This window comes from Bombus flavifrons, chromosome 3 (assembly GCF_040668555.2).
Source record: "Bombus flavifrons isolate JBK064 chromosome 3, iyBomFlav1_principal, whole genome shotgun sequence".
Classification (NCBI taxonomy): domain Eukaryota; kingdom Metazoa; phylum Arthropoda; class Insecta; order Hymenoptera; family Apidae; genus Bombus; species Bombus flavifrons.
Window position 1 is genome coordinate 8,207,168 of NC_138444.1, and position 15,445 is coordinate 8,222,612.

General features: G+C 42.4%; 1 protein-coding gene across 2 annotated transcripts in view; it reads left to right on the top strand.

Annotated features, from left to right (window-relative positions):
- The window catches only part of LOC138178248 (protein apterous-like), a 55,769-nt gene extending 46,600 nt beyond the window's left edge, over positions 1-9,169 (top strand). For both annotated transcript variants that reach the window (XM_069109907.1, XM_069109908.1), the window contains exons 5-6: positions 2,289-2,506; positions 7,401-9,169. In XM_069109907.1, the coding sequence (XP_068966008.1) occupies positions 2,289-2,506; positions 7,401-7,616 (434 nt within the window). In that variant the 3' untranslated portion in view covers positions 7,617-9,169. The remainder of the gene's footprint in view (positions 1-2,288; positions 2,507-7,400) is intronic.
- The last annotated feature ends 6,276 nt before the right edge of the window (positions 9,170-15,445 follow it).

Here is a 15,445-nt window from a genome sequence, read left to right on the forward strand (position 1 = left end):
GAGGTGTGTGCTCCGCCGGTGATTTACGGGCGCGCGTGGGCGCGTGGTGTTTGCCACCGAACCCTGATAAAATTTGTCGCCGCGACATAAATTCACGAATCCAATCCCAACAAAGCGTGTACGTGTCGCGCGTGGGCAGCGCGCCGCGGCAGCTTCCTTCTCCGCCTTCGAGAACTTAATTTCGATTGTTGACCGACCGTGGGAACAGAGGAGGGACCAGAGACGAGTCGCCTCGACGAACCACCGGCCGTGCGCCGTTCTCTACCCCGGGACCAGTTCCTCTGCTTTTCTTTTTGTTCCTTCATTTTCTTCCTCTTTCTTTCTTCTCTGGGTCCTTTTCTTTTGGCTGTTTCCTGTGAAAAAGATCTCGTGGTTCGTGTCCGCGGACGATGATGTCTCGACACGGGACCCACGGATGACTGGAAATTATTTGTTCTGTTTGCTGGTTGGATATAGCCTCGCGCGAGAATTTATCGTTTGAAATAAAATAATTTGATAGGGGGGGCCTTCGTCGATTGGACCTTCTTCGCTGGCAAGGTCGTCGGGCCTCTTCGACTAGAATTTCTTCCAGTTTTTCCTTTTATCTCAAGGTGTGCTTGGTTTTAGAACGTGTGGTGGTCGTTTGACAATGTTTCAGATCGAGAAGACGAGGTTGTGTTGAATTTTTTTGCGAGATATTTCCAACTCGTTTAACCTTGGAATTAATACAATTTCTAAGATATGCTAGCTCTTCCTACTTCAGCTATTTATACTTTTTACTATCTGATACGATTGACGATCTGATACGATGATTTAAAAGATTGAATCTATTCAGTAACAAATTTGATCTTATCAGAAGTGATTGTTACAATAATGAAAATAAGTTGTTCAACAATCCGAACTCCATTTTTCATAAAATACATCATGAAGCATGATTGTATAGTATAGAGTCGTAAAATGCTTTAATAGTATAAAAATAGGATAGGGAATATCGATACTCTCTCACGGTTCCAAATAATCGTCTAACGCGGTAATTAGAAATTCTCATAAGATCTCCGTGAGATCTAAAAGTTCATCAACTGAGCGGCAGAAGTTCGCAGGATCCAGTTCAGATAGCGAACGGTAGCGAATGAACGGGTAAAGAGAAAAAAGAAAAAAAATATGTAAGAACGGTCGTTCATCGTGAACGAGTCAGCGGTTTCGTAGATTTCCACGCGATAGAAGATCGATCTCGATCTTATCGATCCGCCATCTGGCTGGACGGCTGTCGGAGCGTCGCTTTATTCTCTGGTGGACTGGCGAAGTCTCGGGGACAGGATAGATATACCGGAATGAGGTATCGTGCCTGCAAACTATTTGCTGCATAGAGTTGTAATTGGCCGTGTATCCACTGGTCTTTCGCATACGCTATCACCCTTCTTGTTTGCACTCGAGGAGCTAATGAGCTGTGATACACATCAAACAGCGCTAGAGTCGCGACCAGCCGCATTGCCGCTTCCGACGGTTCTTCGCATTGCCTCGAGAGCCCGCAATTGTTGCCACGATAACTTTATTTCCGATCGAGACGCGTGATCGTTGGTTACCAACGTCGTCCCCCTATCGCTTTTGATTTTCGATGAGATTTTTCTGTAGCGTGTTTGCTGTGAAGCAGTGAAATCGATAGGCGATGGCAATACGAAGAGAAGTTAGGAATTTGGAAAGGAAAACATGTTCCAGTTTCCTTGAATTTCTTAATGAAAGGAAGTTTCATTTCATGCGTATTTATTTTTAACATTATATTATTTATATGCATTGCAAATAATAACTTTTCACCTGATATTGAATGCACTAGTAAAAAGATTCCATTCGTTCGATTTTATTGATTTCTAAAAGCAATAGAACAAATGACAGAATCAGTTCAAAAGGATTGCCAAATACTGTACAGTATATCTAGAAAATCCACGACTGACAAACTTCCAAATAATCCAACCGAAAGAAAATATAACCGAGTAAACACAAATCTTCCCTATCAAACCTCCATATCATTAACCCTTTCATTTAAACAATTAGTTGGTAAACGATAAACGACGGTAAATAAAGTCGCGGCGATATTGACGTTCCGTGGTATCGGCGAGACGAACTGCGTGGAAGGCGAGACATAAATCCAAAGCCGGGTCCAACCCTTAGCGCGCGAAGAGAGGTTCGGTCCACCGCCGCCGGGAAAAGATCCCCCTAACTGATACAGGCGATACGGGCGGCTTCAAAAATAGCCCGCGACACCGGTGTTTAATTAAGACGCATAATCCGGATGTTGGGAATTTATGTTGCAGATTTGAACGCGGACTACATAGATATGCCCTTCGGTAGAGGAGGACCGGCGACTCCCGGCATACCTGGTTCCAATAGCAGAACAAAACGAATGAGAACGAGTTTCAAGCATCACCAGTTAAGGACGATGAAGAGTTACTTCGCGATCAATCACAATCCGGACGCGAAGGATCTCAAGCAACTTTCCCAGAAAACTGGCTTGCCAAAAAGGGTGTTACAGGTAAGCTTTCGATCTGGTGACGAAGCCATAGCCATAGTCGTTTCGTGCTACATTTACTCAAGTTTAATCGTGGAATCGAGTTTTGCGACGTTTGATGATTCGCGGGATGTGTCATCGTTACATGCACGTGTGTCCGATTTTGTCTTGGGAAGATTTGTTATTTGTTATTGATTGACAGTGCTCTGGATGGAGGTTCGATGCACATTGATATTGTGGAATATATAATCGGTTTCCTGGTCTAAGAGTAGCTTTCTTCGGAGTTAATTAATTGGGACTATGCTCTTCCTGGAACGTATAGACGTATTGACGAGACATTGGATACTTCTTAATTTTATAATACAATATGATTTTTAACGACACGGGTTTAAAATTAGATTTTTGAAAATTAATATAATTTAGTTGCTCTTATATTATTCGTTATAATATATACCGTGTTTCTTATAGCAATTAATAATTATCAACTTCGTTATTTGAATTGAACCATAGAAAAACTTACCATAGGAAGATGATAGTAAGTGCTACTTTTAATTACCAATTCATCATGAGTTTGTACGTTTAATCAAACTCTATGTGTTCTTCGTTACTATAAATTGATCAAAATTATACGAAAATTGAATTCATTTGGACAAGAACAGTCCCCTTATAGAACGTACAAAAATTCTTACGAATGACTGTACTTATGTATAAAGCACATCATATTCTGTCAAATTCAATCTTCTGAATCGTCTACACATTGAACGTTCCATCGTATTTCCACGCTAGACAAAATATTTAGAGGCGTGGAATCGTCTTGATGAGCAATTAAAAGGAAATTTACAGGGTCGGTTCGCGGGAAAAGTATTCGCGTCGGGCGTGCACCGGCCTCCTCCAATTAGTGCACGCCGTCAATGACGCATGACGCCCTTCATAGGCCAGCTAAAACTGTCCCCGGGACCTTTTCGGCTACGTCGTTTCGGACAGATTGTATCGTTGCGTTCCCTCTTCGTGTTGTTCGATCCAGCCGCGGTGTCTTTGGAATTTATGCGACCGTGTTACGTTTATTTCGGCGGCACTTGAAAACGTGGAACACGCGGCGGTAGGTTAAAGATAGAAGAGATTGTTAGTACGCGAAAAGAGAAGGTCCCGGGGAAAATCGTCGTCCTACCGTTTCCCTGAGATCCTACGTTTCGATCTAGGCCAGACGGTGATTCATTTTTGCGTGAAAGATAAATAGGCTGATTGTTTTCTCAGTATCGATCATCCTCCCACTTTGGTGAAATGTCTGTAGCTTTCTCCATTTATCTTCGTTTGGATAAGTTCATTAATCAAAAGGAGGTTGAACATATTTTTGAGCATTTAATACGCTCGACAATTTACTAGCTTCTTGATAAATTCGTACTCTCTTCATTCTTGTAAAATAATTCCTCTCATACGTTGATGACGATTTTATTTAATTATCGATTGGTATCGTTGGATCATAGGCAAGCAGCGATTACATATTATATAAGAATTGAAAAATGAAATAATCCAAATTCTATTATGATCCTAAAATGATTCAAAGAACACAGCAATATTAGGAGTCGAAAGTCGACTAAAAAACTTTCACTTTTCAACTCCCCCCATTTCCAATACGAACTCTTCTTTTCCTTAATATTATTTTCTTTAAAAACGAAGCAGCGCAAGCAAAACGAAAAACGGAGTAAAAAAGTCGTCGCGACGGAAAGACGTTGTTTCGAATAGATAACTATCGGTGTCCGTAGACGAGGAGGGAAGAGGCCGGGCCTGCGGTTTCGGGAGGGTCGCGGAGGTTTCCAGAGGCGGGTAAAAAAGGTGCAGACAAAAGTCGCGGTTGGAAGATGGATAGCCGGTGGTTCGATCGTTTTTCCTCTTTTTTCACTGTCTCTCCCTGCACCCCTTGTGCGTGGCGTTCGGTCGTCGCCACGCTTGCCAGGGACTCCTATAAAAATATTCACGTGGCGGGTGAACCGCGCGCGGTGGAGACGTACGCGCGCGCTTCTCCCAATTAGTGCGTGCTGCCGGCGGCGCGTTGAGGTAAAAGAACCGCATGGGCCACGGTGATATTTCCGTCGACGAGCCTCTGTGGCCTTTCCCCGTAATTATGGCCCTCCGTCAATCCGCCGCTACTCAAAATCTCCGGCCGGGCAAATTTTGTCGTAACGAGCGCCGCGCTCTGCCCTCGTTAACCCACTACTGTTAAATTACACGGGCCAGGAATCTATTTCGTGAATCGGGACGGGTGTAACGTGCGAACACACACGTCTCAGCGCGTTAAGATCAACCTCCGAAACTTCAGTCGATCGATCCGCCGAATCGAAGATCGTCGTGAACGAGCATTTGTCTGAGCGTAAATCGTTGCCACCGGGCCGATTAGACCCGACTGACTTCTGGACATTCGGACCTAAACGTGTGATTATGGGTGAAATCATTTCCGGTTATTTTGTGGTTGCTTCGCAGTTTTTATGGCGAATTAATCGGATTCGTTTTCAAGTTAAGAGGCTCTTAAGAAGGATGGTTTATGGAGCTTGGTATTGTTCCAGGAAGATTTGAAGGGTTTATGGGTTTTGGTGGTATGGAGACATTTTTATTGCGATAGGATTTTGAAATTAGCTGGTTCTTTATTCGTAGAAAATTCGTATATCTCGACCCTCTTGAGTTATAACCGACAAATCGAATCGTCAAATGTCGGAGCCATAGATTGCACACGAATTAGACAATGAATTGATTTCCTTAATTTCCGTAAAATTTGTTTCCAAATCTTTATTTGATCTTTGTTTCATTTATGATCTTATTACTGCAACACGATGTAATTTATTACACGCCACGTTCCGTTGAAGATTATTTTCCTTCGTTGCAAAGAAAGGAATCGATCGCCAAAACGTGAATGACATCGTCAATGTAAACAAAGGTTGAAGATTAAAGAATTCCTTCCATCCCTTAAAATTAGCGTAAAAAGAGGTTGAAGATTAAAGAATTCCTTCTATCCCTTAAAATTAGCGCTCTCCGAAAACAATCAGAGAAATCAGCATGGAAGTTCAAACTACTTTTACATAGCCCATAAAATCTGCATTATAATCGCTCTCAATCTACGACAAAAACGATTTTCAGTTCCTCTTAGAAACATTCCTCTGCACGCACCAAAACCACGTCCCACCCCACCATCCCCGATCTTCACCCAATAAAGTTAACCCGTTTCTGCGGAAGCGACTCCTTCTATTCTAGCGAAAGAACGAGATCCTCGAAATCCTTGTGCGGCTCTGTGCACCCGTGAAGCACAGCCTCTTCACGTGGATCCAGGCAGACATAGTGAAGCGCGCGGTGACTCGATGGCGCCGGCAGCAACCGGCAGAAGATCTAGAGAAAGAGAAAAGGCTTGGGGGTCGTCGGGTTGGCCAGGGGAGGAGGCGCGAGAGCCGGCCTATTGTATTCGGTGCGGCGTAGGGTTCTTGGTCGCCATCTTGCTTGATATTGATCGCGAAACGCACGAATACTCGCTCATTCGCCGCGGCTGCGTTCGTCGCCGCTCTCCTCTCGTCTCTCTACGTACTTCGTTCTATGTATACATGTGCGAATACACGAGAACGCGCGTACCTAACCCACCGACACTTTCAAACTCCGTACAAACATACATACACATGTACAAACGTGCACACAACCTACACAGTGGTAACCACGTTATAGGTATGTATAATACAAACATGCGCGCGCGAGAGAGTTGCGAGTTCGCCACAGGGAGAAACACTCGTACACGCTTCGACCACGAAGGGGAGACCCAGGTTGTGTCGGTTGGAAGTCTCTGCTGGTTTTCAGTTAGCGGGGGAGGAGACTCTCTTGAAAATGGCGACGCCGGATTCGTGTATCGAGGCCGTCTTTTATCTATCGGGAACAGAGGGTAGAGTGGCGAAAGGGAGAGGCTCGAGGCTGTGTATCGTGGCATTATATATTGTTGCATTGTGTGGACGATGTAGCTATCCTAGCCAGGGCCTGGCCCGTTGACGTGCCACTGCGCGTGTGGTTGCATTTAAATTGCACGCTCTTTCTCCCTCTGTATTCCGAGTGCGCCCCCTCGATGAAGATATATTGGTGGCGCGCGAGCTTTTTGGTCCTCTTCGACCATTCTCTTCACTGCGACTGTCCTCCACCTCCTTTTGTCCCGCGTTTCTTTTCGTCGTCAGGTGCAACGAGGCGTGGTAAAGGCACGGGAGAAATTGGGGTGTGCTTCTTTTTAGGCGATGTTCTTTCGAGGATGGCGAACTTACGCATCCAGAGGAAAATGGAGGAAAGAAGGTTTTAAAGTGTAGGGGGTTAAAAACACGCCTTCCAACTTTGCAATTTGCAAATCTAAACACATGCGGTAAATGGCGGAAGCAATCATTAATCCGGCGTTAATGTCCGATTTTTAAAGAGACATATTCGGTTAAATCCCCAAAAAGAAGCGTTTTCTGTCAGCTGAAATCTGAAAAGCTACGACTATAGATGAAAAGGGGAATTCTTACATTTAAATCAATCTAAGAAAAGCAATATACAGAGAATAAAAATATTTCCTAAGAACTGAAATCGTTGTTAAATTGATACTCCAAAACCAAACACTCCATGCTACAGTCTAATACACCTAAAATATGCGAGTTGCAAGCTCTCCATAATCTATTATATCATTTCATCGACTTTCTAACAAGGCTCGGAACAAACACTCGAAAGTATCCGCGAACAAATATATCGACAACACTAGAAAAATGCACTCGAAAGCGTAGAAGAATAGTAACATTCATCGGGTATCCGATGCACGAGTCTCTCCGCGCACTCTCTCTTCGATCAGCACTCGCGGCTGAAGCATCGAATACGCGAAGGTACGCGATACGTATATACATTGAACGGTGTGGTTTCGATGTGTTCGCAGGTCTGGTTCCAGAACGCCCGCGCAAAATGGCGGCGCATGGTGCTGAAGCAGGAGGGGAAGTCGGACAAATGCGACGGCAGCGTGGACGGCGGTTCCCTTGGCGACCTTGAGCTTTATGGGAACAGCACCGGAAGCGGTGGACCACCGATGAGTCCTCCATTCATGCTGGGCGGACCGCACAGTCCAGCGTCCTTGGCGTCCTTGGACTGCGCGTGATCTCCGAAATTCCATTTCCGGGACAGGCCAGCCGAACGATTCGTAAAACGCCCGTCGTTAACGTGGTCGAGAATTCGCGGGTTCGACGCCACGCAACGAAACGAGGAACTGTTTTATTCTATTACGTGAATCCACGACTTTCTTTGTCCTTAAGAACGCGCGAACAACGACACTGTGAATAATTTATTCGTCGAAACGAGTGGTATCTCGCGTTTTAAGGGTTCGGTAGGAAGCTGTATAAAGAAAAAGAAGTTGTTTCGTTTTTGACGAACCATTTCTTACGAGATTTTCCCATAACTACGTGGATCTATTGATCCGATACAATGTAGCTCGCTACGCCTACACGGAACACGGTAACAATAATAAGAAACGTGAGACGAGTGAAAGGGTGAAAATAAGATTTTCCTAGCAAGGATGTTCTCTATGTGGACCGAGCGGCATTCGATCTGGGGGAAAATGGAGGTTGTACAATAAAGAAGAATCGATTAGTTGAACGGTATAGAAGGTGTATTTATTGTAAGCGAGGCATAAGCGAAGAGAGCTTGATCTACTACAGTTTTCTGTCACATTATGGTGAATTTCGCGACACATGTGCACGAACGATTACATGGAAATACGTACACACGAAGGGTGCACGTTTCGATGGGACACGTCGATGTAGTACACCCGGTTCGGAAGCGTTTGTAATTAGTTGTCGATGTCTATTTATTGGTTATAAGCGTTTTGAGGTAAGCCTAGTTAAAGGTAACAAACCTTATCAGTGCTGTGTGAAAATCCAACGTTTCCATGGGGTTAGTAGAAGGAGGATGAACGTAATACTTTTCTATTGGTATTACGTGTTTAAATAAATGAATGCATTAAACGATTATATGTACGTACATAATAATATTTCGTAATCGTTATCGTTATGTGAATCAAGATGATGAAGGGTTGCGATTGAGGGATTCCGTATCGTTACGATTAACTCGATCCAACGCGTCTCGACGATCAATATCAACGACGAACCATTGACTCATGTGTTGAAACGCGTGAACGAAGAGTTATCGAAATTGATAATTAAACAGAGAACTCCAGTGTGTTTCGTGTCGCGCGAAACGTTGGGTTTTAACGTCGAGTATATATAAATACGAATATATAAATATATAAATATATATTATTTATAAATAAATTCGGGCGCGTCGAGCGTGAACTTAACGAGTGTGACTGTAATTATTGCTCAAGTAAAGAATGAGAAGAGGAAGGAATAAATCGAAGAAGAATGAGGAATAGAATGAATTGCCGCTCGCGTCGCGCCCGATCGCGAATCCTTGGCGTAAATTTCACGATAATTGTTGTAAATAAAGGACGTTCCTCGAGTTTCTTAAGGCACCGCTATAGGTTGTAGGGATTCTAATTGCATTCGGTAGCGGTTCTGTTAGGCAAGGTAATAATGATGACGTCGATTATTATTATTATCACTCCTATTATTAATACCCTTGTAACGAATGGAACGATTGTCTAATTTTACAAGATGATTTTTTCATTGAATATATTTTGACAATATACTCGCTGCCTCTCTCGACTTTTTCTTTATAAACCCTCTGCCACCGTTTCACATCCCTTGCCTTGTTTATCCTTAACATCGAATTCACAGTTTTTAATACGACTACGTATTAAAATACCAATTCTCAGATTTTTAGAGAAACAAAGAAAATAAAATATTAAATTGATTCATTTGCGAAGAGATAAGAAAATATTTCTCTGTGACTGACAAGATAGCTGACAAAAAAATTTCTTTGCGTATCCCAAGAAAGGGCGAAAGGGTTAAGATCTAAATACTTAGATAATAACTAAAGGAAATATTTATTTTAAAAAATTATTTATTTAGCTAGCAAATGTAAGATCTAAGATCCTCTGTAAAAACAAAAATTTCGCTCGATAGAAAGTAGCTTCTTCATAAAATCTTATCTACAAAACTGATCTCTATAAAAGAAAAAACGAAGCATATTTAAAAAGTACACGATTTCACGAAACGTTCGTGCGGAATATATGCATATGCGCATATGGAGGGAAACGAGGGAAAAGTAGGAAACATTCGAATCAACGGCACAGGCGTTTTCTGCGCTTGAAATTTACTGGCGGGGTGAGGGCGAGGTTTTATAAGGCTGGCAACCGATTTAACGACCCTGTTACGCGTAACTAGAGGAGCAGTGCGCATCCCGTGAGTGGCGAACATTAAAATTAAAATTACACGTTGCACGTCAATCCGAATTACGCAAGGCTGATTCCGTGCAAATTATCTTCGACTCTTGTACGCGCGGGAAAAGAAATTTCTCGTTAACTTTGCCTGCGTCGAGGGCCGCCTCTTTTTACCATTTTTTTTCCACATCTTCAACGCCGCAATCTTTCTAATGGGGCTTAATAGCATCCGTGCTACTCGCTCGCGATATTCGAAACGATGATACGGTGCGGCCTGAACGCGCGCGTCGTCGTTTTGCTTGTTCCAATTTGATAACGAGGCGTGTCAAACGGCGTGTTCGTTTGAAATGGATGAATTCGTGAGATTCGTTGGTTTTTTGAAACGTTTTTAGTACTCTTCAAAGAAGCCTGAGAATAAAAGATTAACGTGCTACCATTTTGGGGATTTTTATTTGACTACAAGAAGCGTGGAGAAAAGTATTTGTTCGTAATGAATAATTTTTTACTATGAATAATGCTTCTGTTGAGGGTGGAAGAAATTAATATCGAGGTCTATGTCAAAGGCTGGTAATTTTATATAATTTAACTTTCCAGTTGCTCATGACGAAGACGACGATTGATTTTTGAAAAGTTCTTAGGAAAAATTAGTGAATTCTGGAATCGATTCTGGGGCGAATTCGTGGATTAAGATCACGGAGACTCTGTTTCAGGATCTTGATTGTTCGTTGACTATGTTCTGCTATAAATGTTATATACATTGTGTCAAATACATCAGATTACTCGCGAAAGATGATTACGAAACGATAAATCAGGCAGTGAAACGGAATAAAAACGAATCGAATTATATTAATTGAGTCATCCAGATCGTCGTTGTCTGATATTAGAAATGGCTACAGTCTACGCCATTGTTATTAAAATATCTATAGTTACGTCAAACAAATCGATTCTATAAATAACAGACGTTCATGTACCTACTTAAGAAAATATTTCTACGTAGATTATGAATTAATAAAAATCTATAAAAATATTCACTGCCATAAATCAAATTTTAATTTCCCGAGAGTAGTAACGTTTAGAGCTTAACAGCTTTGGCATACATGTTTGATAGGTGTATAATTTAGTTTTTCGACACTGGGAGAATATTAACTGTTTGCGGTAGGAAGCTGCAACACAGAGAAGGATAACGGAAATGCAAAAAACTAACATGCAAGATAGGAAGGTGCATACAATATGCATTCAGTTGCATTATAGTTGCTGAGTAAGCGGCTGACGCACGGACCTCTGCGATTTCGAAAGGAGATTATTCATTGCACGTATTTCTGATTGGATAAAAATCGTGGTCCAACGAGAAACAAAAGAATCGAAAGCAGATGCCAAATCAACGTCAACCGAAACTTGGAAATATTTTTGTGAAACTTTTTCAACAACTAATCCTCTAATCACTACGGTGAAAAGAAAATATCTCATTTGAAATTCATCGTCCACATGCATAATTAATGTTCAATTTCTTAAAAAAAGATTAAGTAACTTGCTTCTATGAATTTACTCATAGCAAGAAGATACAATTGGCTTACTCCAGAATCCCAAAAGTACTAGTTAAGGATTAACGAAATTTCCCTCAAATATATTCAAGATTCTCCATCAAACAGATCCAGTCTTGCCATATTCCAGAACCGCCTATCAGACATCAAAATTCCAGAAGAACATCAATTCCCCGTCCACCGAAAATACTCGTCAGTGGGGATGGGAAGGTTTCGAGAATATCCAAAAATACCGGAAAGCGAGTGCTCGTTTAACAAACGATCCACAGAGTCGAGGACACGTTGGACGTTTGCCCGGCGTGACGTGTACGAACGAAGAAGACAGGTCGGTGGAGGACGGGGGATCGGCTGCACGAAGAAGTCGTGATGCGTTTAACGAAGTAAATGAGACGTAGCCTAGGATCGACACCGGTGGAACACTGTCAATGGGCGTACAGTCGTTTCCTCGGTGTCGTTGGTTACCTGGCATCGATCATTCGCGTTATCGACATCTCGATCCTTCGAACCGGTCAGAGGACACGGTAGACGCCAGACACGGACATCGGGCCGGAGGATCTAGGAATCTCTCGTTCGTCCCTCGATCATGCCTGATCGAACAGGAGAATGAACGGTCCCCGAATGCGAACGGAATGGCGCACGTTCGTCGTTGTTGCGTGTGTTTTCGTTTTATCGTTCGATGAAACCACCACGGTTCCACGAGCATTGTTTCCAACGTGAGAAGAAAATGTGAGAACCCTTGCTCCTCCTCGGGTGCCACGCCGCCTCTCCGCCTCCATTCGCTGCTTAACCTTGGCCCATCAATGGGTCGCGCTGCAACGAACGTCGGAGCCTTGTAATTCCGACGTCGGCCATTTCGATGGTTTTTAATTAATACAGCCGCGAGGATGGTTAAGTTGGGAACGTTCTGACGGTTACACGACTCTTCTGATGTTTGTCGCCGGTGACGGTGATGTACGCGAAATAAGCGATCGTGCTGGGTGTTATAGTATGAAAAATAATTGTTGCAATAAGAGCGAACAGGCAAGAAGAGGATACATTCAAGACAGAAGTACATACTTAAATTACAAAACAGAGAAAGTTCGTTCATTCTTAAATAGTCAAGTTATTGATAATTTTCTATTTCAAACATTTTGTCTCAAATTGCTTCATTGAGGAATCTACTCTTTGTTAGTTATAGTTGTTGTCTTTTGTAGAAGAAGAAGCAATGTTATAATAAACAATCTTTTATAACCTAGTATATTGCACTTTCTTCTAACATACTTCACGGTTAGTGAAATATTCACTAATGTACAACAATGATGATTTTTGATTCGATCGAGGATTTCGTTTCGCTTTCCAATCAATCTGCTAAACGTAGAAGTTAGAGCAGGTTTCCATTTGAAAAAAGGGTGAAGATCGTTTTTACGATTTCGGAAAATATGAGTTCAACCGAGGAATTTATGGAAACGTTCAAGAAGAAACGTGTTATATCGATAGGGTGATAATGGGACAAAAATTAAATGACAGATATTTACGTTCTTCGAGCTGTCACATTTTCGTGATCGGTTCGAGTCACTTGATTATCCCTGATTGAATTTAAATTTTCCTCGATGTGCCCTCGAAATAATATGCCAATGACTTGACCGATATATGAGTGTCTAAACGTATACGATATCCACGATCGACGTGTCAGCAGAATTCATTGAAATAATGCAAGAAAAATATGAACACTGCCTTATTAACTCCAATGTTCCCTGATTTAAACATACGTATATAAGATTATAACGCAAATTGTTTTCATCGATGCTTGGAATATTACATGCAATTTGATTGGGACAGAGAGAAGTAATTGAAACTAACAACTTGTGCATGTTTAGATCTAAATTATGTATAATTACAAATTAATAGACTATAATGAGTGTAAACATGTGAAATAACAAGTTCGATACGAGAAAAGATAACAAATTTGCATGTTATAAGTTGTTGCATGAATTATCTGCTAATGTTTCAAACAGTTTTGACGTCGAACTTTTTTCTGCTCGATCATTCGACTTTGATCTTCCCGTGTGCGTCTAATTTATCAATGATGAGTTAACCGAAGAGTTTTCTGAAGAAGAGGCTACGCTATTATCTAACAGTGTTTTTATCGGATTCTGCAAATTCATTTTCATATTATCAAATTTTTGTACTCGTATGAAAACACAACTAAATGATACGAAATTTGATATACTTTAGTTTAATTAATTAGCATCTACGTAAATGCTAATTAATGCAATGACGCGCCAATTTTTTTCACGGTAATCACAGTAATTATTATAAAGAAAAATCTAGGGAAATGAAAGATCTTGGAACAGCTCGACAGTTCAGTCTACAATGAAGAAAAGTACTCTTTTACCAGGCCGAGGCAACATCCACATCGAAACAGGGAAACCGCGACACCCGAAAGAGCCAGCCAACGTAAACTATCGACGATTCCCATTTCGAGGCGCGGTTGGACGAGTGTGCACGATGGGTTGAAGATCGGGAAGGAGCCTCTCGACGACGGCAATTCCAACTGTGGGTGCTCTCTCTATTTCCAGTTGCGCCGGTGCGAAACGTAACGAAACATGGAGAGTTTGCGAGCTCCACTGGAGCGTCGCTCCCAATTTATCGAGGCCGCATTTATTTTCACCGGAAACGAAAATATGAAGCGCGACAACGCGAGTGCTCCGCGCGTCGATTTTTACCCCTCCGTTCTCCTCCGCCACCAACCCGCCCCCTTTTCGCCATCGTCTCGTCGTTTCTTCTTTTTGTATATAAACCTCGTCACGTTATTATTTCTCGCCGCTACCCGCTCATTAAACTCCTCTCCTTGATTTTTTTAGTGCCTACGCGGTTCTCCGGAGGCTCGTTGTCCACGCCCCGATGCATATCCCTTCCTCTCTGTCCTCTCCAACGTCTCTTGCTCTCGTTGAATCTCGACTGAACATATACACGAGACTTCGGGTCGGAACTCACTTGTCGTCGTCGTCTCACGTTTGTGTGCCGGCTCCTCTCCGAGAAACGCTTCCTCTGAACGCGGCCGAGCACCGCAACCCTTTGCCGAAGGACTTTTGACGCCCCGCGATACGCTTGAATACCGTTCGACAAGAGGATTCGGGAGGCGACGAAGGTTTTTTTCCCTCGCTTCTTCTTCTACTCTCCCGCTTTTTCTTCCCTTTTTCCTCGTTCGGTTCGTCACGCTCTCTTCGCCCCCGTTCGCTTCTTCCCTTCTGCGGTTCGTTCCCGTTTTCTTTTTTTATTTCTCTTTTCCATTTTTGCTCTCGCGACGAGAAGTCGCTTTGGAAGATCGTACGCCCCGGAAGCGAAGGAGTCGCGTCGAGATCAAGTCATTCGATGATACATATATAGAGACATATAGAAACTCTAAAGAATATACGTATGTAACAATTTTATCTACATAAAATTTATAATGTATCTAAGAAAGAATTTCTGTGACAATTTTATCTAAACTTTGAGTGTAATTTAATTCTCAATTTTTTAAATTGCAATTCAATTTCAAGGCAATTAAAAATTCATCTATATTTGAAGTTAATTTTCAACTTGATATTTTACTTAAAATTATACTTCAAGATTTCTGTTTTGTCTAAAAATTTTGTTTCCTCGTACACAGACGAGATTTCAATGGAATCGATGACATATTTATCACATTTACAATTTAGATCAAAGTGTTAGCAATGGTAAAAATAGCCGGCAAGTTACACAACTAATAAACCTGACGTCGTAGCTTGAACAATTTCCAAGAGTCTACCGTGGAATCTCTTCTGAGGACGCGAAACCATCCGTAGACTTCGCGTTAAAGTCTACTCAGGCACCGGGTTCTCTTTGCCACTGAGCACTTTCGACGTCCTGTATCACGCTCGGATACCATTCGACAAGCGGCGCCGCTCTTCGTGGCCAATAATTCAAACTTCAAGGCGCGGGCGTGAAGATCACCCTGACGGAATATCAAAAGCCACGCGGACCAGCGTTTCCCGTTTTCTCCTTGCCTCTTTCGTTTCTCCACGCTCAAAGAGGTCGTTCTTCGCCCTTCAGAGGAACCCGGCCGCACTAAGAATTTTCCGTGGAACTTGTCACTACGAAAACCGGAAG